Source organism: Nyctereutes procyonoides, unplaced genomic scaffold (assembly GCF_905146905.1).
Source record: "Nyctereutes procyonoides isolate TBG_1078 unplaced genomic scaffold, NYPRO_anot_genome, whole genome shotgun sequence".
Lineage (NCBI taxonomy): Eukaryota > Metazoa > Chordata > Mammalia > Carnivora > Canidae > Nyctereutes > Nyctereutes procyonoides.
The window spans coordinates 59332416-59359227 of record NW_026575020.1 but is presented as its reverse complement, the minus strand read 5'-3'; the positions used below and the strand labels follow the sequence as shown (position 1 = coordinate 59359227).

General features: G+C 54.0%; 1 protein-coding gene across 2 annotated transcripts in view; it reads right to left on the bottom strand.

Moving 5' to 3' along the window:
- RPTOR (regulatory associated protein of MTOR complex 1) overlaps positions 1–26812 on the bottom strand; it is a 330498-nt gene that overhangs the window by 68946 nt on the left and 234740 nt on the right. For both annotated transcript variants that reach the window (XM_055318123.1, XM_055318124.1), the window contains exons 11-13: positions 21536–21637; positions 15678–15761; positions 13524–13634 (exon numbers count right to left, since the gene is read on the bottom strand). In XM_055318123.1, coding sequence (XP_055174098.1) covers positions 13524–13634; positions 15678–15761; positions 21536–21637 — 297 coding nt within the window. The remainder of the gene's footprint in view (positions 1–13523; positions 13635–15677; positions 15762–21535; positions 21638–26812) is intronic.

Genomic DNA, 26812 nt, shown 5'->3' with positions numbered 1-26812 from the left:
CCTGTAGCGGGGCCCAGTGGCCTGACGGTGAGCGGGGCTGACAGCCTCCAGCCTCCTCCTGCTGCTCTCCATCTCACTCCTGGAAATCCAGGGCCATCCGAAAGCAACGGTCTCCTCCTGCCACAGACAGACAGACATACTCAGCGGCCACCCAGCCTCTCACCAAAGTGCACATGGCTGGACCTGGCCTCTTCCCAGGCAGATGGCCTCTAGGGCCTGAACCAGGGCTGGAAGGGGTGGCCCTGGCTCCTGTGACGTGGGGGGCAGGGGCTCTGCTTTCCGGGTCCACAGCTGTCCAGGGCCCCTCGAGGGTGGACCTGCATCTCCCTGGAGTAAAGCCCTCTGTTAGGGCCTCCGACACGCAGCCGTCTCATTTAACTAGGATGGCGCCGTTCTGCATGACAGCTGTGTTTTATCAAACAATAAAAACAGCAGCTCAAATCCACTTACACAGCACCTCCTGGCTGACTACAGCTTCTCTGTGTGACGTGCAAACTCGTGGTCCTCGATGCTGAAACTTATTTTATCTAGACTTTAGTTTATTTTCTGCACTTTATGACCTATAGTTTGGAAATTAAGTGGATCATCGAAGCAATTCAATTACTGACATCACAATGGGGAGGCGGGGAGGATAAGCAACGTTCATCAAGGGCCCACAGCAGCCAGACGTGGAGCTGCGCCTTTCCTGGGCCTCGGTGCCGCTGCCCGCACACCTGCCATGACAGGCCTTCCGCTCTGCCTGCCCGCAGGGGCCGGGCCGCAGGGCAGGTGGCGGGTGCAGTTGGGGAACTGAGACACACAGTACACGAAATCCTAGGAGTGCAAAAGGAAAACAAAACAACTCCACCACCAAACCTGATACAATAAGCCTAACCCAGCAATAAGGGAGAGAAATTAAAAGAACGATACTCAGATTTTAAAAAAATGTAATAATGAAAGTGAGTAAAGGAATCATGGTTGACCTGGGACCCAAAGCCGGTCACATCCTCCATGCAGGGGGATCGGGGTAACATGGGGAGGCACCCCAGCTGGGTGGCCATGGTCCCATCCTTGGTGACAAGTCACACTGAGTGCACAGACGGACCTGTGCTGTGAGGTGATGAGGGGGCCCGTCAGCCCTGTGCTCTTCCTCCCAGAACTCATTGCTGCGGCGTAGTCTCCACAGAAACATCCCGATGGAGGGACGGCCCCAGCACCCCCACAACTGCTGGGCCACCTGAAACCAGGGATGGCCCAGAGGCGCCTGGGGAGACGTGACCCCAGGAGAACCAAGGAAAGCCGCACAAAGCGTGGACTCTGGCTAATAACGACAACGTGCTGACACGGCCTCCTTAGGATTCCACCCGCAGGGGAAAGTGGGGGTGGGCTGTACGGGGCTCTGTTTGCCGTCTTGGGGTTTCTGTAAATATCCCCTAAGGAGGGATCCCTGGGTGGCGCAGCGGTTTGGCGCCTGCCTTTGGCTCAGGGCGTGACCCTGGGGTCCCAGGATCAAGTCCCGCATCGGGCTCCCTGTGTGGAGCCTGCTTCTCCCTCTGCCTGTGTCACTGCCTCTCTCTCTCTCTCTCTGTGTGACTATCATAAATAAATAAAAAAAAATTAAAAAAAAATATCCCCTAAGGAGCAGTTTCTTAAGATAAAACCTGTAGGGAGAAGGCATTCGGAGACGGAGCAGCGGCGGGCACGGGGCGAGGTGTGCGGGGGCCCGAGCGGGCCAGCCCCTGGCAGGCACCGGCCGGCAGGAGGGCAGGCTCTGGACTGCAGACTCTCTGGCCGTCCTGGTCACACTCGGAATCCGGTGACGCGGGTCCTCACAGGATGGGAGAGAGAGCTAAGGCCGCTCATTTTGTCAATTGAGCTTTGTGTGTGAGGCTGCAGGGGGCGGTGGGAGACGGGGTGCAGGTGCAGGAAGCGAGGCTGGTGGCGTCAGAGCCGAAGAGCAGCAACGGGCCTGCTCTGCAGAGAGCGGAGCGCGCGTGCGGGACCGGGGAGGGGGCCGGCCCAGGGGCGGGGGACGCAGAAATGAGATTCTGCTCAGCCTCTTTCCGCTTTTACTCACAGAGCCTGTTCCTTCCTGGCCCCGTGACAGCTTCACACACGGTGAAGCCCTCTGGACCCCCAAATTTGGATCGGCTTCAGAAATATGACACAGAACGTTTTCCCAAGCTCTCGCCAATGTGCCCTCGGCAGCCTGGTGGCACTCTAAATAAGACTTTATTAATGGTAACTTGGAAAAGTCTGCCTGAATTGCACACTGACGGCGTCTGCGAGAAAATCCCAATTAACCGCAGCCTAGCTTACAGGAGCGTCTAAGTGACCTTCTCCCCCCACCCCCCAGCCCCCAATGTGGTTAATTAGCAGAAAGGGGATAACGAGGGGTCTGAGGGAAGACCCAGGCACAGCCACCAGCACCCTCTCGCAGGGCCGCCTGCGGAGAGCGCAGGTTGGGCCACATTTTATGTGCTTTCTCATCCTCCGGTGATCCCGCTCTTGACGTGTGACCCCCCCCCCCCAATCCCACAACCTGAAGGACAATTTAATTTAAAATGAATATTCTGCAACGTTTGCTTTCTCCCTCTCCCCTCCCCTGTGCTTGTCTGCACTTTCTCAAAGTTGCAGATGGCGTGACGCTTTGCCTGGAAGCTCTCCTAAGAAAAAGGACATTCTCTTACATAACCGCAAAACCACGATCACGCTCAAGAAATATGGCTTCGGTACCACGCTATTATCTGATGTTCAGTCCATATTCAGATTTCTCCCAACTGTCCAAACAATGGCCATTCACAGCTTTTGGTTCGGGGTCCGGGATCCAGACCTGCACTTCCTGGTCATACATTATGAGTCTTCACCTGGAACAAGCTCCCCACATTTTGTTGTCTTTCTTGGATTGAAAAATCTAGAAGAGGTGGTACAGTTGTCCATAGACTCTTTCACGACTTGAAACTTTTAACATCCCTCCTGAGGTCAAAGTGATAAATGGAATCTGCACGTTTATAAGCACAGGTTTTGGTAACTGTGGCCGTATGTCCTCACCCGGGGAGCCGTGAGGGGATTTCCACCCTCAGAAGTTTCCTTGTGCCCCTCGGGAACCCCTCCTCCCCAGGCAGCAGCTAATCTGTGCTATCTAGGATTTTACATAAATGGGATCGCAGAGTATACACCCTTCTTCTCCTGGCTTCTTTCACTCAACGTGACTATCTTGGGGCGGGTATATTCCTTTTTCTTGGCAGAGTAGCATTCCGCTGTGTGGACAGATCACCGCTGGCTTCCTCAATGACGAGTCGATGGTCACTTGGGCTATTCCCGGTGTTCGGCTCTTACAGATAAAGCTGCTGTAACACTGTGCTCAATTTTTAACGGATGTATGCTTTCAAGAGACCAGAACCACTTCCCAGGGCAGGGGTGCCACCTGCATTCCTCCGAATCTGTGCCCACAGGGGACACAGTCTTTTCGTTTCAGACATTCTAACGGGCGTGTGCTGGTGTCTGACTGGTTTTACCTGCCGTGTGCAGAACCACGTCCAGCATCCTTCCGGGTGCTTCCTTGCCAGCAAACTACTTCCTCAGTGAAATGTCTATTTAAACCCTTTGCCCATTTTCTGGTCTGTGTGTTTGTTTTCATATTGTGTTTTGAGAGTTCTCGATATAATCTTAACTATGAGTTTTTGATCCGATAAATGATGTGCAAAAGTTTTCCCATTTTGAGTTTTTTTTTTTTAAGGTTTTATTTATTTGTTTGAGAGAGAGAGGCTGAGCAGGGAGCCTGATGTGGGGCTCCATCCCAGGACCTGAGCCGAAGGCAGATGCTTCACCCACTAAGCCACCCAGGCACCCCTTAAGTTAATTTTTTAATGTGGTACCAGGTGTAGACCGTGGACCGTGGTTCACTTTTTTGCACATGGATGTCCAGTAGTCCCAGCACTGCAGGACAAAAACATGCTCTGTTCTCCATTGAGCTGAACTATTTGGATCTTTGTTGAAAATCAGCTGACCATGTATGTAGGGGTCTACCCCCGACTTCTCATTTGGTTCCACTGGTTTATTTGTCCATTTTGATGCTGCTTTCAGCTCTACTACAGACGTAGGTAAGTCTTAAAATCAGGTAGTGCTAGTTGGTACTAGCCCTTTAACTTCTTTCTTTTCTTCTCTTTCTCTCTCTCTCTCTCTTCTCTGTTTAAAGAAGCTGTTTTGGTTATTTTAGGTTCTTTGCATTTCCTTGTGGATTTTCGAGTCAGGACCCATGACAGGATCTCTCCATTTATTGAGATTTTCTGTAATTTCTCTTGCCAGTAGTTTGTGGCTTCAAGTATACAAGTCTTGTGTCTCTTTTCCTGGGATCCATTCCTAAATATTTCATATTTCCGATATTGTTATAAATGTTTTTACTTTTTAAGATTATTTATTCATGAGGCACACACACACACACACACACACAGAGAGAGAGAGAGAGAGAGAGAGAGAGAGAGAGAGAGGTGCAGAGACACAGGCAGAGAGAGAAGCAGGCTCCATGCAGGAAGCCTGATGTGGGACTCGATCCCGGATCTCCAGGATCACATCCTGGGCCAAAGGCGGCGCTAAACCACTGAGCCACCAGGACTGCCCACTTTTTACTTAAAAATAATAATAATAATAATAATAATGTATTCATGGGAAACACAGAGAGGCAGAAACACAGGCAGAGGGAGAAGCAGGCTCCATGCGAGGAGCCTGATGAGGGACTTGATCCCGGGACTCCAGGATCATGACCCAAGCCAGAGGCAGATGCTCAACCATTGAGTCACCCAGGTGTCCCTGCTTTTTACTTTAATTTCAACTTTTCGTGGTTGATGAATAGTAAATATAAATAAAATAGATTTTGGTGTGTTTACCTTATAACCTGCCATTTTACTAAGCTCATTCACTAGTAGGTTTGTGGGTTTTGTGTGTGTGTGTGTGTGTGTTTAAATAGATTCAATCAGTTTTTTTACAAAAAGAATCATGTTCACTGAAAAGGAAGACAGCTATGCTTTTTCCTTTCCAACCAGGACACCTCTGTTTCTCTTGTACTACGGGGGCTTCCGGTACGCGCTGGAGAGAAGTGACGGGGGCTGCCACCTAGTCCTATTCCCGATCTTAGACTTGCACCATGAAGTGTGATGTTGGCTGCAGCAGTTTCTGTAGATGTTTGTCATGCTGAGGAAGTGACTGGTTTGCTGGGAGCTTTTTTAAAAAGTCTGAAATAGATTTTAGGTTTTGTCAAATGCTTTCTTTGCGTCATCTTTGAGAATGGTGATATGGCTTTTGCTGTTACTTTTGTTAATATGGTAAATTTCAATGATTTTTTTTTCAGTCATTAAACCGCCTTCCACTCCGAAATAAATCCTGCGGGGTCACGGGTCATGAGTTATCAGCCTTTCTACATGTGGCTGAATTTGATTTACAGAAGTTTTGTTTGGAATGTGTGCGTCGGTCTTCACGAGGGACATGGTCTATAATGAGTCTGTCTGGGCCTGGCGTCGGGATAGTCCCTGCTGGTCTCACCTGACGACACGCGACGGTGCTTGTCCGACAGCCATTTCCTCAGTGGCGTGCTGGAATTCACCAGTGGAGCCACCTCGGCCCGGGGCTTTCTCCGTAGGAAAGTTTTGAACTACAGATCCAGTTTCTTTAACAGACACGGTGCTATTCCGACTCACTTCTTACGTGAGAAGCTCCACTCTCTCATTCAAGGGGTGTCTGTTTCTTCAAAGTTCTCCAATATCTGGGCATCGCGTTGTTGGTAATATTTGTTTGCTACTCCCTTCATGTCTCTAGAACCTTCCGGATGCCACTGCTCATTCCTGGGTTGGGAAGTGGTGTCTTTCTCTTTCTGTGCGGCCACTCGGGGAACAGGACAGATGTGCCTCAGAACTAGAAAGCAGACGGGCCCTCCCATCCAGTGACTACGCGAATGGGCGTATAACCAGAGGAAAAGAAATCTGTATGTTTATTCATTTTATTGGTCTGCTCTAAGAACCAGCTTTCAGTTGAACAGATTTTCTCTACTGCTTTTCTGCTTTCTTTTGCACTGATCTCCACTGTGATTTTTATTTCTCTTTTCCTACTTCCTTCGGGTTTAATCTGCTTTTCTTTTACTAACAGCTCAAGGTTGAAGCTGAGACCAATGACTTAAACCTTCCCTCTGCCAACGGAGGAGGTTTCCCACTGGTGCTGCTTTACTGTGCCCACAAATCCTGATGCTCTGTTTTTACTTCCCTTTAGACGCTTCTGAAAATAATCTTATTTCACGGATTTTATTTTTTCATATCAATGCTTATATAATAAATTATAGTAAACTTTATCAGTATAAACTGAATGTTGTATTATAAGCATATATTTTTTCTACCTTTATTGATTTATAATGGACAAGCAAAAATATATATGATTTTTGTATATTCAACGCAACGGTTTGATACACACACATACTGTGAAACGATCACCAGAATCAAGTTAACATCCATGAATTCTCATAGTCCCTTTCTGTGTGTGTGTGTGTGATAGGACGCCCTCTCTTAGCTTCCTTGGGGTGCATGACACAGCATGACTCCTATAGTCACCACACTGGATGTCAGCTCCCCAGGTCGGTGGAGAACTGGGAGTGTGTACTCCTTGGCCTGAGTGCCCCCATCGCACCCCCTGCAGCCCTGGGAACCACTGCCCCCCCCCCAGCTATATCAGTTCCATTTTCTTAGATTCCACAAATGAACGAGGTCAGCTGGCATATGTCTTTCTCTGTCTGGCTTATGCCATTTAGCAGTGCCCTGCAGGTTCAGCCATCTGGTCACAAATGGCAGGATTTTTTTTTCATTTTTAGGGCCGAGTAATAGTCCAGTATGTGTGTGTGTGTGTGTGTGTGTGTGTTTTCTTCATCCACCATTGACGTGTTAACGGGCAAGTGGGCATTTCCATGCTTGGCTACCATGAACGATGCTGCCATGAACATGGGGATGCAGGTCTCTCCACAATAGGATTGCATTTCCTCTGGTTAAGCACCCAGCAGTGGGAATGCCCCATCGATGAGCAATCCCCGCGCTGCCTTCCATGGCGACTGTACCAGGTCACGCTCCCACCAGCGGTGCTTGTTTTGTTCCCTTTTCTCCATGTCCTCACCAACTCTTGATAACTCTTGTCTTTATCATGGTGGCCAATCTGACAGGTGTGAGGTGGTGTCTCACTGTGGTTTCCATTTGCATTTCCCTGGTGATGAGGGATGTGCCTGCTGGCCATCTAGGTGCCTTCTTCGGTGGAAAAATGTCTATTCAGGTCCTCTGCCCATTTTTTAATTCAATTGTTTTGGATTTTGTAGTTAAGTTGCAGGAGTTCCTTATATATTTTGGGTATTAACCCCTTGTCAGATAGATGGTTTGAAAATAGTTTCTCGGGATCCCTGGGTGGCGCAGCGGTTTGGTGCCTGCCTTTGGCCCAGGGCGCGATCCTGGAGACCCGGGATCGAATCCCACGTCGGGCTCCCGGTGCATGGAGCCTGCTTCTCCCTCTGCCTGTGTCTCTGCCTCTCTCTCTCTCACTGTGTGCCTATCATAAATAAATAAAACAAAAAAAAAAAAAAGAAAATAGTTTTTCCCATTCCACAGGTTGCCTTTTCTTTTAGCAAACTGTTTCTTTTGATGCGCAGAAGCTTTTTAGTTTGAGGGAGTCCCATTTGTGTACTTTATAAATATAATACATACATTCTCTCACATGAATATTTGTTACTTATGGAATTTATAGAACATTTACATATTTCAATGTTAAACATTTTATATTTAATAAAATTTATATTTTATGATATAATCATTTAAAGATGACTTATTGAAATGTGTACCGCTTAGTTTCCAGGTGTTTGGTGGAAGTTTTCTTTTCCTCCACGGTTGACGGTTAGACTCCACGGTGGCTACAGGGCACACTGCACGATTTCTGCTCGTCTACTTCGTGGAAGTCTGATTCAGAGCCAGGCTGTGCTCAGTGCTGCTGGCCCCTGGCGAGGACGTGTGTTCGGCCGCTGCAATGGGGGGCGGCTTCGGTCCCGCTGGCCACGTGCTCCCTCCCCACTCATTTCCCTCCTACTTGCTGGGCCGTTTACTGACAGAGGAGCCTTGACTTCTCCAAGTACGATGATGGATTCTCTGCTTCCTGGCAGCTCCCCTCGCTTTCCTTTCACGTGTTCAGAACCCTGCCGTTACGTGGATCAATACCCAGGGCGGTCCTGCTCCCGTGGCACATGGGGTCCGAGAGCACTGTGTGCACTGATGTCCTTTACCGCCCGTGACGCTCTCTGCTCCTAAACCTGCTTTCGTATCAATACGGGCATCCCGGCCTTCTTCACTTAGTGGAGACGTGGAACGCCTTCTGCTTTTAACCCGGTTGTGTCTTTATGTTGAAGCGCATTTCTCGTAGGCAGCACGGGGTTTGTTCTTGCTGGTTAGGACAGTCTGACCACCTCTGCTTTTACCTGGGGGTTAGACCACGTACACGGTGAGGCTGACACGGTTATGTACAAATCCATCCACCTGTGTTTTTCTATTTGTCCCATCCAGTCACTGTTCCCTCCACTTCACCTTCTTTCATGTTCCTTGTACATATTTATGACCCCAGGTTACCCCTGTGGGGGCTAACTGGCTTTCTCTCTCTCTGTATATATAAAATCACAGTGATGGCGTGAAGGCGCGTGGTGGCAGTGCTTCGCAGGAAGGCTCAGAAGCTGACCAGCATTTCTCCAATTTCTCCCCCAGCCCCGTTTCTCTACTGTGACCACGCACCTTACAGACCCCACAGCGCCCGTGATTACTGCTTGTTCCACCAGTTGACTATCTTTGACAGGGATTGAAGCCGCAGGAAGAAGTCCCGCTTCCTCGTGGAGCGCCCCTCTGGTGCTTCCGTCTCCAGGTGTCAGAGATCCCCTCGGTGGGCACAGAAGGCCAGGCCGGCGGCTCCTCCTCGGGGACGTCAGGGCACCAGCCCCCCGTGCCCTCCTGGCGGCGTTCCTGGCCAGTAACCGGCTGCCGTTCCTCCTTCTCCTTGTTCCTCTGCTCTCCTTGGTGGGCTGCTTCCGACTTCTTAAATTCATTCTGTTTTCCAGCAATTAGATGATGACTCAGGGAGGTTTTCTTCATATTCCTTGTGTGGGGGGTTCACGGAACTTCCCGGGTCTCTTGGTTTGTTGTTTTCATTAAACCGGAAAATACAGACATTTCTTAGTCGACATTTCTTCAAATATTTTCCCCGCAGGCCCGTGCTTGGGCTCTGAACGCACATACGTCGCGTCACCTTCAGCCGTCCCACGACTCGATGTCTTCTGTTTTGTAAAAATTCTCTTTCCTCAACGTGCTGCATTCGGGTAGCTGTGACCACTTTCTTCTGCGGTGTTCAGCCGGCTGCCCGTCCCGTCCAGCATGTTTTCCAGGCCACACTGAGGCTTCCCTCTCCAGAAGTTCAGCAGGCCCCTTAATGCCTTGATGTGTCTCAGAGGAACTTTTTACGTGGAGATTTCTAGCAACTGTTTCCATGTCCTCATTGGCTAATTCTAACATCGGTGAGGGGTCAGAGTGGGTTTTGGTGGGTTTTTCCTCCTTGTTGCGGGTCATGTCATCCTGCTTCTCCACACTCCTGGCCGCTTCTCCTTGGCAGTGGTGCAGGGTAACACGGTGCACAGGTGACCTGGGATGAGATTCCTTGCGGACAACAGAAGGGCTCTCGTCCCAAGTCATGCCTTCTGTCCCAACACTGTCCCCGCGGTGTGGCCACCCTTCGGTCAAATGGCACAGAAGCGTCTGACTCTGTTCTTCTTCCTGCAATCACCCTCCTCCTTCCCAGACACAACCTGCTCTCTGGAAGACTGAAGTGATCCCTGCCTCTCCCCGAGCCCTTCAGGGGCCCCTCTCAAGCCGGCAGTCACCCCATCCTCAGCCCCCAGGACGTGCCCAAAGGTGAGCAAACACGGGGCACCGCGGGCCTCAATCTGTGCTCCGTGCATGTTTTTATCCTCACGTGGGCAGCCCTGTGCATAGATGACGTGCACTCCGACCCTCGTGGTGGCCATGCCAACGACGCTGGGGACTCTGCACACGGCACGAGAGCCCGCAGAGGCCAGCAGCGACCAAGTGTGACTTCCGGCGAGATGCAGAGGGACGGGAGCGGCCTCACAAAAGCGCAGGGAACGTTAGTCTCTGGGAGGCTATCAGTGGTTGTGGTAAGTGAGGGTGAGGTAAATGGCACGGTCTCAACCAGAAATATGCCAAAATGTCTCCCAGCGGGATGCCTGCCTTTCAATAAACAGGTGCAACAAGCTGGTTAAGAAAGGAGTTCACTGGAAGGTCCCTGGCACCCGCAGGAGTTACACAACAGTGCAGGCGAGGGCGTTTTGGGCGGCTGCAGACACAGCTCCTGGGGCACTATTCCTGCTGCGCTGTGCAGACGAAGGCAAGGCCCTGAGATTTCTGTGCGGCAGGGCAACGAGGGAGCTGCAGCAGGTGTGCTCGTGGCTGAGTGCTCGGCTCTGGGTGCTGGAGGGAGACAAGCAGGTCCCCAGAGATAGACGGGGCCTGGGAGGCGGTTTCTAGCAGATTCCTTACACTGAGCTATGATGACCACTGCAGATCCCACGAGAACACAGCAGCCAGGCACAGCTCATAAGGGCCGTCCTTTTCATGGATAGAACAAAAACTGAAGCAGGAATAGATACTCCTAGGTCTAAAAATAAACACCGCCTGGGTCCAGATACTACAAGGTCCTAAAGATCCCACAGGGACAAGAAGCGCGATGCTTACCCGCGCTCCAGCAGCGCTGGCGGCCCATGGTGGGCAGGCGGGCTCTGAGGGCATCCCCTTCGTCCCTCTCCTTCGACGGGCTTTGGTCTGAGCTGGGCCCTCCAGCACCCAGGAACCATGATGCGTGGTCCCCTCCGCCAGGAACCCAGGAACAGTATCGATAAATTTCCAAATGTGCCGCACAGAAAGCAGACGCATGGAAGGAGAAGAGAAAGTTTCAGAGTAACTTCCCTGAAAGAGCCCTTCTGTTCACACAGCTTGGCTCTTCAGTGGAAAGTTAAGGTCAAAAGAGAGACGAGCAAACGGTAGAGCATCCTCGCCCACGACAGCAGGCCGTCGGATCAGCCAGCGAGGATTTCTGCGTATCCGACACGAGCCGGGCAGACGCGAGACGTATGCTTCTATTCCCTTTATTCTAAAGTTTCCAGGTGGCCTTCCAGGTCATGGCTCTCGTCTCCGGACCACGCTGCCAGAAGCACAGCACCAGTAACTTTACAGAGGGGCAGACGACGGGAAGTGAAATGGCTCGCTCAAGTGAACGAGGGCAGCAGGAGGACTCAGATTCGGTATTTTCACTCTTAAATCTAGTGTTTTGGCCAACCTTTCGGAGAGGTCGTTGCTTATCTGAAGTTAGTTCAGTGGATAGAAAGGTAAATATTTTGTCATGTCACAGAATGTTCTGGACACCATCGTGAAGCCAACAAGCCACAGAACATTGTGGACACAGCTGCATGCAGGGCACTGGCCTAAGAAGGGTCAAGGCTGGACAGAGGTCAAGGTGAGCCTGGGAGATACCGTGGGGAGGGAGGGCGGTCGCAGCGCCAAGAAGACCACTGAGACCAAGCACCCCCCAGGTGAGTGGGTCACTGCGTCTGATCAGCAGCGTGTGCGAGTCCCAGTCGGTACCTCCAGACCAGGAAATGAGCGGGGCTTAAGGACGGGGACAGAGCCACCTCGCTGGCCCTGACTGCAGACAGCGTGCCCGCCTGTGCAGAGAGGCCAGGAGAACCTCCCGGTCCACGGCCGGAACTACAAGAGTCGCTAGGCTGCCGCTCGAGATCAATAAACAAAAACAGTAAGACCCTTTACATCAGTAGTAACCGAGCACCACGGGACCACAGACAGCTGCCCCCAGGAGCGCCGGTGATGTGACACATTCCCCCGAACGCCTGCGACACCCGGACCCTCAGGCAACCGTCCCCCCAGGTGGGGGCCTGATGGCAAAGCTTGGGTGTGCAGGTGGCCACGGTGCCCAGGGGAGGGAGGACCCGGTCCACGGCAGCCTGGAGTAGCAGGGGCTCGTTCTTGGCACAACAGAGGCTGCAGAGAGCGGAGGGCAGCGTTCAGGACCGTGGGGGAGAGCAGGCACTCTGGCTGCGCACAGGTCCCGGCCACCCAGTGGGAGTGCTGGGGAGGGGCCGGGTGAGGCTCTGGTGACCCGGCCGGAGCCCACTCCCCTCCCCGCCCACTGAACCCCTCAAGGAAGCCACGGTAGGAGCATTGGCACTTCCTCCCCACCTCGGCACCTACGGTTCCTCTGAGGCTGACTGGACGGCCTCTGCTGGGGGGGGGGTGTCCCTGTTCCCTCACGCTGGACCCCCCTTTGCTCTCCTCCTCTGGCTCTTCGTTCTCCATTCCCCCAGGGGGGCTCACCGGCAGGGTCACCGGGCACCAGGGGGGTCCCCCGCCTCCACCCCTCAGGCGCGGTCCTCCTCACCCGGGGTCTCCTGAACAGTCGCCCCATCACGTCCACCCCTCCTGCCCAGCAGCCCCTTCCTCAGTTGACCTATAATCTCCTCTAGGCCGAGGCCACACACTTAAAAACCACAGCTTGGATCTCGTTGTGTCTTTGTTCCCAAATCTTTAATGGTTCCTCTCAGGGGGCGAAATGAAGTGGGACGCCCTGCACTTGGAGGGCTCCCCGCGTGTGCCTCCAGCACCTCAGCCCAGTGGGCCGTCTGACCTCCCTGCCCCTCTATGCCCCGTGCAAGCTGTGCCCCCCGCATGTCTACGCCCATCTGTGCCCCTTGCCCTAGGAGTTCTCAGGTCCCTTATGCTGACGGCACAGCCTCCCGGGGCACAGTGGCTTCCCCTGTGTAGCAGAGGACTTGACCCACTGGACGTGAGCCTGTCCAGGGCAGGGACCACTGCCCTCTGTGCCCTGACAGCCTTCAGCATGGTCCCGCCTGGCTCTTCACGGGGCAGAGGTGTGACTGCAGTCCTGCAGGCAGGAGGACAGGGAAGGGGCGGCCACTGGAGAGCAGAGCTGCAGGGCACTGTCCCCCAGGTCAGGGAAGGGGAGGGAAAGCACAGGTGGAGACAGAGGCCTGGTGGGGGTCCAGGCGAGGCAGGGCCGAGTTTCAAGAAGGAAGTGGTCGGGGTCACTTCCTGCTAGAAGGCTGGACGGGCAGGGAACAGGCAGCAAGGGATGTAACATAAACGGTGCGTGTGCAGCTCAGGTGACCGGGCCCAGGCCCCAAGCGGATGCACCTCACTTATTCTGGAAGCAGGGGGACCAGCAGTGCCTGGAGAAGCTGCAGGGGGGCAATGGCTCCGAAGACAGAGGCTTGGGTGAAGGGAAGACAAGAGACGTGGGGTTGCCACGGGGTGAGGACACGGCGTCCGGGCTGGCAAACCAGTGCAACCGGCACCTCCGGGAGCCCCGCTCTCCGCACTCCTGCCCAGGCCAGGTTGGCTAACATGTGGAGGCCACCTGGCGCCAGCTGGGAGGACCCGGCTACTCACACTGTCCACGGCGAGGATCTTGGCCCAGATGAAAACCAGAAGGGGCCGCAGCTCTCTGGCTGAGCTCTGGAGCAGTTTCAGCACGTAGGGGAAGATGCCCACAGACAAGGCCTGGGGAGAGAGGAGAGCGTGAGCGGCCAGCTCCCGGCAGTCAGGGCGCTCAGGAGGCAGGCGCTGCGGCTCGGACGCCGTGGGCACTGCCTTCAGCGCTCGTGGGATCGCGTGAGCCCCACCTGCAGCAAAGGGGCCTCCTGGTCTCTGCACCCGGAGATGCCCCGCCTGGTCTAGAGGCCACAGTGAACCTGGAGAGGAACTCGTGGCTTCCCGCCTGGGTCCCCCGGCCTCACTCTCAGACGGCCTCGTTTGCTTTCAGCAGCAGAGCATGGGGCCCCTTAATCATGATTCTCGTGTTTCAAAACACAACGCTCCTGCCCTGTTGGCTCCAACATTCACACCTGCCCCGGAGATCGACCTTCTGAGAAGCACTTGAGCCCTGGGACGGGCCAGTCTGCTGGCTAACACAGGGAGCCGCTGTGCGGGTCGCTGGTGGTGCGTCATCCCGGGGGGCCCCTCTGCTCCCAGGCAGGCGGTGAGAGAGCAGGTGGCCGTCCCACAGGGACAACTACCCGGGCACAGCCTGGTTATGTCAGTCGCCTCAGCACCGGTGCTCTGTCCTTATCTCCAATTTCGTGGAATTCCAGGACCCGGCAGACGCATCCCCCCTCCAAGATGGGTGGGGCCTGTGTCCTTTCCATTTTCAAGGCCTGCATTTAATGGGGGATAAGCATCCGGTCTCTGGTTCGGGCAGGTGGGTCCTGCCGGAAGGCCCAACCCACACCCGTGGCAACACTTCATCTGTCCAGCACCTGTTCATATGTTATCAAGATTTCCAATTAGCACAAGCTTAACTCTTTAAAGGGCCAAAATCAAATTTTTAAAAAATGTACCATATAAATAAAAATCTCTCTGAAGTGTTACTGATACATGTTTCCCGTTTCCCTGTCTTCTTAAAGAGCATAGTGGTACAACGCAAGCTTCTCCACGGTGACGAAGACACATCGCTACGCACATGACACGTGCAGGCCAAGCCGCTCCAGAGTCACGGGAGACCCTCCCCAGTGACCTACACGTTCTAAGTCATCTGCACCCCAAGTGCCCTGAGGGTGAACCGTCCCATGGGGAGTGAACTTTTCTCCCCAATTCTTAGACTCTTCCTTTCCTCATTCAATCTCGGATCACCAATTCTCACTCTTTGTTGACATTACATAATGACAAATCTTAAATACATACAAGTGGAGCTAAAATAATATACTGGCTCCTGTGTGCTCATCACTCAGCCTCAGGGACACGAACCCGACGGCTGGGTGCTGCCTCGCACGCCCACTCGTCCTCTCCCAGAATATATGAAGCACATCGTGCTTGCCACACACGTTCATGTGTAAACAGTCTTTACCTCCAAAAAATAAGTTCTCTTTTATAAAAGAACAACCACATGCCATTATGCCCCCCAAAATGAACAGTTATCCTTTAATAATACTGTATTCAGTTTATGTAAAATTTCTAATTTTTTCAAGAACACTAATTTTTCAGACTTTCAAACTTTTGTTTGAAACAGAACCAAGAAGGTCCAGATACTGCAGCTGTGAGGGGCCTCTCGTGCCTCCTGTGATGTGTACGTTCCCTATCGATACCTCCTTTCCTCGTGATGCAGTTGCTGGAAAACGGGTCACTGTTTGATCTTATTTTTGTCACCATTTTCTGTTTTAAATGGCCACTACCACTCTTTTGCAGAATGAGTAAACAGAGAAGTGTTTTTAAGTTGTGCTGAGCATCAGAGTGTAAAGTCAGCGAATGGGTGTGCACCGGGCACTTGGCCAGAGTAGGAGCACCCTGCTTGGTGGCTCAGGCAGGGGTGAGCCACTCCCTAAACAGCACGGCCAGGGGGCAACACCTTCTGCCTGCAGAGGTGAAGCTTCATGGTGGATGCGAAGAGGCCAGAGCAAAAGCAAACCCTGGAACGCTGTAGTGGCCGGGGCCGCACAGCACGTGTTCCCTGAGGGCCCCGCGGGCTTGCTGCCCGCCCCACAGTCCCCCTGGATGGAGGGTTACCGTCACTCCTCAGCCCTCCCCGGGGTCAGGGCAGGGAGCACGCACCAAGCTCACGGCCCAGGGGCCCAGGTCCAAGAATCGTCCCAGCAAATCCAGAGCTCTCAGCCTGTGCACCTGGCTCAGCAGCACCTGAGGAAGGAAGAACAGGACGGCGTCACTGCAGAGGCGAGGCAGAGGCGTGATGCCGCGGGGCCGGCTCCGCAAGCTCACAACTGCCCCTGGCTTCATGCGTTCATTCACCCAGGGCGGGTGCTCCTTTCTCTGCAGTCCCGGTGTTTAGGTGGCTTAGGCAAACATTGTACTGTTTTCATTAACAGCTAAAATATAGACCCTCTTGAAAGTACTAGAACAAATAGATTTTAACTGTATTTATTTCATTTATTTTTAAAGATTTTATTTATTTATTCATGAGAGACACAGGCAGAGGGAGAAGCAGGCTCCCTGCGGGGAGCCCGACACGGGACTCGATCCCAGGTTCCAGGATCACACCCTGGGCTGAAGGCAGGTGCTAAACTGCTGAGCCACTAGGGCTGCCCTTTAACTGTGTTTAAAAAGAAATCACTGATGATGTTGTGTATGTGGACACTGTCCTCGGGGCACACACTCCCTTACCTGTTCTAAACTAGATATCCTATTACTGCGTTTCTCATCCTTTGTTAACCTAAACTGAATAAAATACTGTGGCGGTGATTCTGCATCACCGGCTACGTCTGGCCGTGTCTCGCCCAGCACATGCCTCCCCCCTGCCCGCTTCTGAAAGGATTACCAAGTTTCTGCTGTTCTGAACATGCTGTGATAAATGTCCTAACAGGCACATTTCTGCACACTTATGTGGTTTTCTCCCCTAGGATAAACCTGAGGGTCGGAGCTATATATACTTTTATTACCAAACCATCCCCTAGTTGAACCAACTTGCACCCCCAAAGAGACACGAGTGGGCGCTCTCCCCGGGCCTTTGCTATTGCAGGGCGAGGACGAGGGCTTGCTGTGTGCTCTCTGGTTATCTGACCCGGGGCAAATTACTTAACTTCTTGGAACCTTAATTTCTTAATTCGTAAGAACGGACAACACAAAACAGAGTCCTGAAGGTTTTATTAGATACCAGATGGAGAGCTCCTGGGCACCAGCAGCCAGTATGACAGGTAAAAATAAAATAGCCTTTAATCTGAATTTCTTTGATTACAGTTGAGGTTGATCATCTTCTGTCACAGGTTAAGTGGCTATTTCGCTAGTAAACCGGCCACACGTGTCCTTACTTTCCTACTGAAATGTTTGGCTTTTCCTTCTCGATGTGGAAGAGTTCTTGCCACAGCTTCTCTTGTTTTCTTTGTTACGTTGGAGTTTATTTATTGATTTATAAAAGACTCTATTCATGAGAGACACAGAGAGAGGCAGAGACCCAGGCAGAGGGAGAAGCAGGCTCCATGCGGGGAGCCACATGCGGGACTCGATCCCAGGACCCCGGGGTCACGACCTGAGCCGAAGGCAGACGCCCAACAGCTGAGCCACCCTGGCGCCCTGGAGTTTAATATTTCTAATGGGGTCACTTCTATTGGCTTCTTCCTCGTGGTCTTTACACTTGAGGACAGGGCCATGGAGACCCCTGAAGGGACTCTGTGTCTGCTATTGCTCCCAGCCAAACCCAGTGTGCATTCACGGGCGTGACAGGGGACAGCAGGGAGCCCCTCCCACCACCACTAGTTAGCCACAGAGACAGACACACTACAACAGGCCCCTGACGGTGGGACGGGCTGTGAGTCGTGAGCCCCCGCCCTACCTGGGGTGCAGCGAGATCCCTGAGGGCAGCCAGCGTGTGGGGTCCCCAGGTAGCAGGCAGAGGGAATGGGATGGCCTGGGGTGTCAGAAGATGGGTCCCCCAGACCAGCCTGGGGGTTCCCTGAGAGGGGCTGCAGTGAGCCATCCAATGTGGTCGCTGGGGGGATGGACTGGCCAGAGGTGGGATGGAGGGCAGAATTGGGTGGACTTGACTCCCACTGATGGGGAGGAAGAGACTCAAGACGGCCAGGGACATGCCCATGGAACCTGTTGGCCGAGGGAGAAGGCAGGTCAGGGAAGAGGACTCTGGAAGAGAAGATTTGGAATGAGGCCTGAGAAGGATGGGCAGACATGCCAGGGAGGCCGGGTAGACGTGCCCCCAGGGTGGTGCTCCTGGGGGAGGAGACACTGGGTAGAGGAACTGGTGACGGTGGGAGGTTCCAGTGATGTCACCTGCTCCTGCAGGTCAGTAGCAGGACCTGGGAAGACAGCCCCTGGGGACACGGTGTGGATCGTGTTGGGGTTGTGGGGAGGATGTCGAGTGGAGCTGAGTAGAAATCAAGGGGGGTGAGGGAATGACGCAGCAGGGCTCCCGTGAGGGTCCTGACAGCACCAGGTCCCGAGAAGGACAGGCAGGCCCAGGGGCAGGAAGTGCAGGCAGAGAAGCGCCCGTGGCCCCTGGAACGCCGTCTTGCCTTGGCCGGCACCTGCTCCAGACCCCCGTCCACACCACTGCCTCCAGACGATGTGGGTGTTTGGGGGTGTTGAGTCTCTGGGAACTGGGGAGGTGATGACCTGATCCCTCTCCCACTGGACTCGGGCCTATCATGTGCCATTGCCGCCTGAAACGGGTCAGGAGGGCAAAGTCGGTGGTAAAGTGTGGGCTTTGGGGCCTGGTTTCCACTCGGTCACTTCCTGACAGTGCAGCTTAGAGCACAAAACCCGGGGACTTCTGTGTCCTCAGCGGGACAGGTGAGGTGATGACACGTGACCTGGGCTCATTCTCAAAGCTCACTGGGACGAGGTCGGTGGAAGCCCCTGGCGTGTGCCGTCCACCACGAGGGCGTGTCCTGGACGCCGGCTTCACCGCCTGGGCCTGCAGCTCAGGACGCCTCCTCTTTCATAAGCCACTCATTGGCTCTCCTTGTTCTAAAGGAAACAAAACCGCCCAAGGTGCTAGTTTCCAGGTGACCCAGGGGGAGCACACCTGCAGTCTGTCAAAAATCTAAAACGTCTGTGACCACAAAGGCTGGTGAAGCCCGTGGTCAGATTCCTTTTGTTGTTTAAAACACCAAACGTGGGGCACCTGGGAGGCTCAGCGGTTCGCGTCTCCCTTCGGCTCAGGCCGTGACCTGGGATCCCAGGGGTCCTGGGATCGAGTCCTGCATCGGGTTCCTTGCAGGGACCCTGCTTCTCCCTCTGCCTTTCTCTGTGTCTCTTATGAATAAATAAATAAAATCTTTAATAAAACAACAAAACACACCAAACATGAATAAAGCTGTTTTCTAGGGCAAACTGCAGAGCGATTCACGGTGGAAGAACGGGCAGGGAAGGCCGAGAACCCTGGCCGCACAGGCCTGTCCTGCGCTTCCTGCATGTGCTGGCCGCTGCCACTGGCCCCAGGCTCCACCAAAGCATCCTCCTGGCAGACGCAGCAGCGGGACGGGAGCCGCGTTCACAGTGCTGTGACGCGATGTGCTGGCGTGCCACTGACCCTGTGATGACACGCACAGGACGGCCTCGCCTGCCTCGGGGGCCCGGTGTCTGAAGACGTTCGGCAAGGAGGGACTTTGTGTTGTGACAGTGTTTTGTGGGAAAAATAAAGATTGTCAATAGAGACACCCAGGTAAATGTCAAGTGTTGGTTTTGTTAGACATTATGTGGTCTTTATTATTCCTTCTGTTCGTTTATATCCAAAAAAGTTGGAAGGCTAGCATAAATTAAAATTTACGTTAAAATAAAGACTGGCTTGTTTGTACTTTTGATTACTATTATTCCTGTTTCAGACGGCTCTGGGATCTGTGGACATTAGAGACAAACGGTCAACGGAATGTTTGCATCTGTGGCGACCTGAACCAAAGATTAGTCGTGGGGGCGTGAGCGCCCACGGTAGCCTGGAGCTTGCCGCGGTGGCTACACTTCGCGTGCCTCATGCACAGACGGTGCTCAGGCTCAGGGGCCAAGGCTTCCCGGGGGGGGGGGGGGGGCGCTTCTTACAAAAACAGATTCTCTAGCTCCGGTCTGGTGGACCGTGGGGGTCCCTGTGGGCTGGGTGCCTGGGGACCTGGTGACTGGCTTCTGAAGCCACTGATGTAGATAATCTAACAGTGACACCCCGGTTAGTCTCCCGCTGGCACCTGAGAATGACCCTGTGCGTTCAGACCTAAAATTCTCTCCGTAAGTAAAGGGAGGCAGTGAGAGCAATCCGGCTTCCTGATGGAGTGGCCGGCCACGGTCCGGGCCTGGGGGTACTGACGCCGCCCTGCGAGATCCCTCCTCTCCCGTCTACAAGGCGCGGGCTCAGCCCCCGGGTCTGTGGCTGCAAGCGCCCGAGCCACCCGAGGGGGAGCAGACAGCAGTGTCACATCCGATAGGTGACCACAAGCGCCTGCCCTTGCGCTGTGGGGACCGAGAGACTTCCTTCCTAGGCCTTCTGTTTAACATTCTTCTAAAGGCAAGAAAAGACCCCGGGCTGGTCGGGGAAAGTTACTTCCAAGCTTACGTTCCCAGGAGGGACTGCAAACCAGCTGGCCTGAGAAGACATTTCGCTTGACCCTGAAGGTCAACAGCTAAAGCCTCTGAGTCTCCGGGCACAGAAAATTCTCTCTGGCTCGTGGGAAAAGTAGCAGGGATTGGAAAAGCCACAAAGTCTGCATTAAAATTCTTCCTTCCTTAAGCAATACTTTCTGACTTGCCAAGGCCCTAGAGGATAATTTATGGGTAACAGGGTCCAGGCTTTGGCAAAAATAAATTTCCTCAAGATAAGAGGCGTGAAGTTAACTAATGAGAAGGAGGCTGACCCCGTGGGCTCCAGCGCACGAAGCGGGTGCCCATCCGCCCTTTCCTTCTTGTTAAGTAGAGGATCCCGCATCGATCCAGGCCGGGCACAGCCCAGGAGAGCCCGCCAGGATGATGAAGAGCCTGCTGCTTGCGGCTGTTTGAGAGGCCAACGCCCCCCCTCTGCTCTTTCAGGCCCTGTCCCTGACGTCGGCACCAGGACGCTGGCTCTGTGAGGGCCGCACGTTCCCCAAGGGAGTGTGGACTGTACGTGGAACGTTGAAAAGAAACACCGGCGTCAGGCCACGTCCGGCAGGACTGTTTGCCAGACCCCGTGTGCTCGGCATCCCGCCCCGGCGTGGGGAAGGACGGAGGGCGCAGACTGTCTCTGCGGCATGTCGGCCACATTCCCGGCCCTCTGCCCTCTGCGGGGCCCTGCGCACAGGCCCGGACCGGGTGAGACCTCCGGTTCCATTGCCCGCGAACCGTCTCCGAGCCTGCTGCGTGGTGCACCCAGAGGCGCTCGGCCGCGCCCTTCCCACAGGTCCACCTTCGCGGACACAAACCTGTGAAGACTGACGTTCCCGCCCGTGCGCAAGCCGGTACCCTGCCCTCCTACCCCATCGGACCCCACTAACCAGACAAGTTAGCTGACGGGGACCCGCGGCCCCGAGCTTCCAGCCCTCCGGCGGGGTGTGCGTGGCGTTCGCGCGAGCACGGACACGGGCCGTGGGAGGGGCTGGCGGCCTCCACGGAAGGGCTGCCCGTCACCCAACGACCCGCCGTCCGCGGGCACCGGGCTGGGGCCCCGAGCGCCGTCTGCGATGTGGCCGCCGCTCCTCTCCCGCGCCTCCCGTGTGCACTTGCAGCTCCCGTCCTTCCAAACAGGACGCCCGATGCCCCGGAGCGCATGCGCTGCAGCGACCACAGCCCAAACTGGCGTTGAGAGGACAGTGGGGAAGGGAACTCTGACGTCCCAGGAAAGCCCTTCCCCAGTACGTCTGCCCTGGCTCCGACTTCTGCGGAGCGCAGGCGGCTCGCCCGGCGGGGGGCACGGCCACGGCGCCAACACCCGCACACACATCCCGGGCTCCAGTCCCTTCCCCGAACGCTCACCTGAAGGAACTCACCTGCAGGACGATGGGAAGTTGCTCGGGTGGGTTCCTGTTCTCCACGCCCATCGTGAGCCACACCTGGAACGCGGTCAGCTGCTCGGCGAAGAACGGACTGTGCTGTGGGACAGGCAGGGGCGTTAGTTAGGGACCCGCCGCTCCTGGTCAATTTGCCCGACACGCCCACGTCTGCCCGAGGCCGACGGTCCAGGTGAGGGACGCGGGGGCAGGGCAGGGGCGAGCGAGCCGACCGCACGGGGCAGGAGCACGGGTGGAGTCCAGGATACCTCGGCCCGAGCCCCGGAGGGGGGTCCCCGGCCTGAGGCGGGAAAGGCGCTCAGAGCGCGGGGAATTCCGCCTCGGGCGTGTTGAGTTCCAGACACCCACCCGCACCCCTACCCGCACCCCGCGGCCCCTGGACGGAGCCCCGAGGCCCACGCGGCACCGCAGGAGGACGAGGGGCGGCGGGCAGGGGCGGGAGAGCGGATCTGCCGGGACTGGCTGAGAGGCGCAGCCGCAGGTACTGTGGGGTGTGCTCGGGACGAGAGGGAAGGGAACCTGGAGGCGGCAGCGTAGACGGTTCTGTGAAGGGACCTGGCTGCCAAGGGTTAGGGCCGGAGGGGACCGCGCTGCCGGGTGGAGAACTCTGGTTTAAGGGTGGGAGGGTGAGGGCGCTTCTGTAAGCGGACGGAGCAGACGGGCAGGGGGCTCCCCACCGCAGCCCGGGGGGCTCTCCTGGGGCAGGCACGGGGAAGCAGCCGGGCCTGGATGCAGGGGCCTGGGGGGTCTCTCCCTCACTTCTATTTCTTGGGAAGGCAAGTCACAGTGGGGCCGAGCGGCAAGGGAAGGAACTCTGTGGGGACTGCAGTGGGGTCACAGGGGCTCCTGGTCCCCGCCACAGTCAGCAGAGGGAGGGGCCAGCAGGCCGCAGGGCTGCCGGACCCAGGCACTGGGGTCAGAGGGTCAGAGAGATGGTGGGAGGGGGGACAAGCTGGACAGCCAGCAGTGGGGGCGTGGAGGTGGTTTGTCCTTACTGGCGGGGCAGAGGGGACGCCTCTCCCCGCAGGGTTAGGGACCTGGTAAAGCACAGAAGGAGCGGCTCAGGCCGGAGGGAGGAGCTGGCCGCTGGAAGGTCCGCGAACTAGGAAGCCGGGCAGCAGTGGGACGGCTGGGTTTGTCACTCTGACACAACTGTTTTCACCTAACACACGGTTCTGCTGTCCCCGAGCCCCAAACAAGAAGACCTGAGTTACAAATCTGTCTCTCCACCCTATCCTCCATTTCCCAAGCAGGAGAAGCAGTGTCTGTATGTAAGGGACAGGGGACAGGAATGTGCTGTGGCCCCGGGCTGACGTGTGTGGACACATGAGCATCCACAACTTTGAGCCGTGGGCGGGGCCTGGGCATGTCTGTGAGCTCAACTCTGGGCCTGCTCGCTGCACAGCACCCACGGAGGAGCCACCATGATCCTCCCTCACGTCTGTCACGTGAGAAGCCAGTGGACACCGCGCGCCACCCAGGAATCCATGCTCCTGCAGAGTCAGCTTGCGTCGGGTGAACCAAATCTGGAGGGCAACCTGTGAATTGCGATGGAGCCCCCAAACTGGCTTTCCTACTTTTAAGTGTGAATTACTCATAAATTGGTTAAAAACGGCAACCTCATTAAGCTCCCTCCCTACATGTGGGAGACCTCTGGTCCGTGAGGGGAGCTCAGGTAATTCACATCATCCCAGCTCTTTCCTCCTCCTTCCAAGTTAGTTTTAGAATCACGGACGTTCTCGTGTTGCTCATTGTGGGAAATGCCATTCTACACAGAAGGAAGGACAAGCGTTCCTCATCTCTGCACCCAAACTGACAAAGCGAAAGCCTCTGCCACGGAAGCGCGGTGAGGTTTGGCGTGCTCCTTACAGCACGGGGGAGCCGGCAAGCGAGGGCAGCCTCCCAACACAGGCGGGGCTCAGGTTCTCAATGACGTTCCACGGGACATCTTGAGAGCTGCCCCACGCGCACCTTACGATGATGCACAGCTGGGGTTTTGGGCCAGACTTCCGAGATTACCTCCATCGTGTCAGAGTTGCTGGTTAGATTTTAGGGAAATTGGAGCCCAGGAGGGGCGTTCTGGGGCACAGCTTGTGCAGGCCTGGGCGGAGGTTCTGAGTCCTGGGGCCTTGTGTCCAGGGCCTCCCGGGACAACACTGAGGCCGGGCAGGCTGCTCTGCCGTCAGCCCATGTGTCAGATGGCCCGAGGGCCTGAAAAAAAGGAGGGCCTGAGCGGCAAGAAGATCCACACCTGACCACTGGGGGACCCAGAAAGTCCTTTGCTGTCGTGAGAGAGGAAGGGGTTAATCTCAACACACTTCTTCCTCCTCCCCCCGGCTTGCCATCCCTGGTCCAGACACACCTACACTGTCCGTGCAGTGATCTACTTGCTCTTCATGATGACCTCACCAGTTAAAAGAGGAGACGAAAGAAAACTGCAGTGACCAGCAGTGTTCAAATCCCAGCCCCCTGTCAGAGCTCAGCTTGCAGAAGGGCACTCTTCCTACCGTGTGCAGATGCTCCTCCTCTCTCCCCATGTCAGCAAATGACAATTCTGATTGGTCTCCTTTCCGTTGTGGATTAAAATCTGTCCTCCCAACTATTGACCTTGGAAGAGTGACACTCGTGCTGGGCTTTGTTTTGGGCTATCCGACAATGAGGTTTTAAGACGAAGCCAGTAATTTATAGAAAATTATTAGAACAAAGTAGAGAACTCAGGAAAGCTGCTGCATAAAATCACCTATAAACACTACGTATACAAAGAAAAACCGTAAATGCAATTTAGGGAGATACCGTTTGTAGTCATGTTGATGGATGGGAAGACTCAACATTGCTGAGACGCCCCAAGGCCATCTATGGATCCAGGTAATCCCTATCAAAATTGCCTTCATAATCAAGCACGCTCAGTACCCGTGTGAGGGCAAAATGACCAGTGAGTAGAGCGGAGAACCCAGAAGCGGCCCCACAAAGATGGTCACCTGGTTTGATGTAAATAACACTGGGTGAGCTGAACATCCATGTGTGGAAAAGCGAATCTCGAGCCCTACCTCACATCAACCATGTGAGTGAATCCCAGATGGACTACAGGCCTAAGAGTAAAAGTAAAACAATCAAGCTTTCAGAAGAAAAAGACAAGAACACCCTTTCAGGGGTGTTCCTCTCAAACATTTCTTGGACAGGATACCAAAAGTCTTAAGCAGTAGAAAAAAACTGGCAAACTGGATTATGTTAATTCAAGAAATTTCTATTTAAAAAAAAAAACAAAAAACAAAAAACACTGAAAAAGTGAAAAATCCAGAGTGGGGAAAAAAAGATATTCATAATGAGTGACAAAGGATTTGTATTCAGAATATATACACGGTTCACTACAAACCAATAGAAAACAGAACATAAAAGAAAAATCAAAAGATCAGGCAATTTACAAAAGAGGACATTCAAATGGCCAATGAAAATACGCAACAGTGCTCAACACTATCAACCATGAGAGAGACACAAGATAAAATTTCAGTGACATGCCTCTTCACATTGAACCAGAATAGCCAAACAAAGGGAAAAAAAAGTAGAAAACATCAGGTATTTATGAGGATACAGGGCAACTAAAACACTCACAAGCTATGGGTAGGAGCGTAAACTGATTCAGTCACTTTGGAAAACCGCCTGGCTGCATCTACTAAAACTGCCCACAGGCATGCCTGGGGACCCGAACTATCGCTCCTAGTGTGCACCCCGGACATAAATGCACCAGAGGCAAGTAAGACATTAGGAGCACCCGGGCTGGGCTGGGCTGGGACAGCATGGGACGCATTCACCTTGGGAACAAAATTTAAGGGGGGCACCAAAAGACTCAGTCATTGAGACTAAAAAATACTTTAATGCAATATTAGAAAAAAAAAATCAATGCAAACATCCATAATGAACAAAATATCAAAATTTTAAGTAAAGACGGCCTCAGAATTACTACTTCTCCTTTCCTCAGGCTCCAGTGACTCGGCCTGGCCCGGGCCCAGCATTATTTGTAGGGCCTGCAACCTGGAAACTCAAAGTGCCCGCTGGCCAGAGCGTGGGCAAACGGCCTTCGAGAATGCTGCCCTGTGATAAGCGCTACCGCCACGAGAGCAGGCGTGACGCTGAGTGAAAGTGGTGAGACACGAAGGCTACATACATCCTGTAGGATTCCATTCATCCACGTGCACAAAACCAGGCAAGAGGGTAGCTGCCCTCGGGGAGAGCAGATAGAAGGCAGCAGGGAGGGGCTCCCGGGGCTCCCAACCCGCAGCTGCTTGATTTGGGTGCTGGTTACTCCCGTGTGTTCATCTCATAAAAACTCCTCAAGCCACACATTTACAGAGTACGATTTTCTCTATGTACGTTCGGCTCCCAAAAACATAAAAACAAAATAAAAAAGCTAGCATGTGGTCTACCTCATTTACCCCTCCCTGTCACAATTTGGGGGAAATTATTCCCATATGCAGAATACTGATTCTAGCAGATTAGAAATGAAGTACTGAGATCCTTGGAAGCATACCTGGCACCGCAGCGGAAGAGTAATAATCCAGGAACCGTATTATTTTACGTAAGACTGTATAGTTCCAATCCCCTAAGGATCAGAACAAAGTAGAACCATACGCAGTACAAAAAGCTGAAATTATATTAGGTTTTCTGCACATGTGTTTGTGGCCACAGGCCCTGGCCTCCTCTGGTGAGCTGAGGCACGCGGGAGGGCTACCCAGCCGCGGGGGGTGGGAGTGGGGGGGGGCTGTGGCTGTCCCCAGTGTCCTGTGACCGTGTATGAGCCCGGCCCCTCCCTCAGAGCTTGGGTTCCACAGGAAGGGGACCCACAGGCGAAGCCAAGCACGCTGGTGAGAGCTGAGGGAAGGCTCTGCCAACTTCTCTTCCCGGCTTAAAATGCAAAGCAGTCGGTGACGTAACTGGTGAGTGTGTTAAAGAAAAAGGCAGCTGGAGAGAGGGATGGATAAGCTCGAGCAAGTGCGGCCTGAGCAGTGGGCGTGCAGGTGCTCACTGTGCAGTCCTCTCAGTGTTGCTGTAGGTTTGAAAGTTTTCATACTAAAATGTGAAAAATTTCAAGCAATAAAGAGGGAGGAAATATGAGATACAAAAGCGAGGGAGGCCTCTTAGCTTATCCCCCCCACCAGGCACATCAAGATCTGAGGAGTTACACACACACACACACACACACACACACAGATATGCACAATGCACACAGGTACATACATGCACATACACATATAATGGACA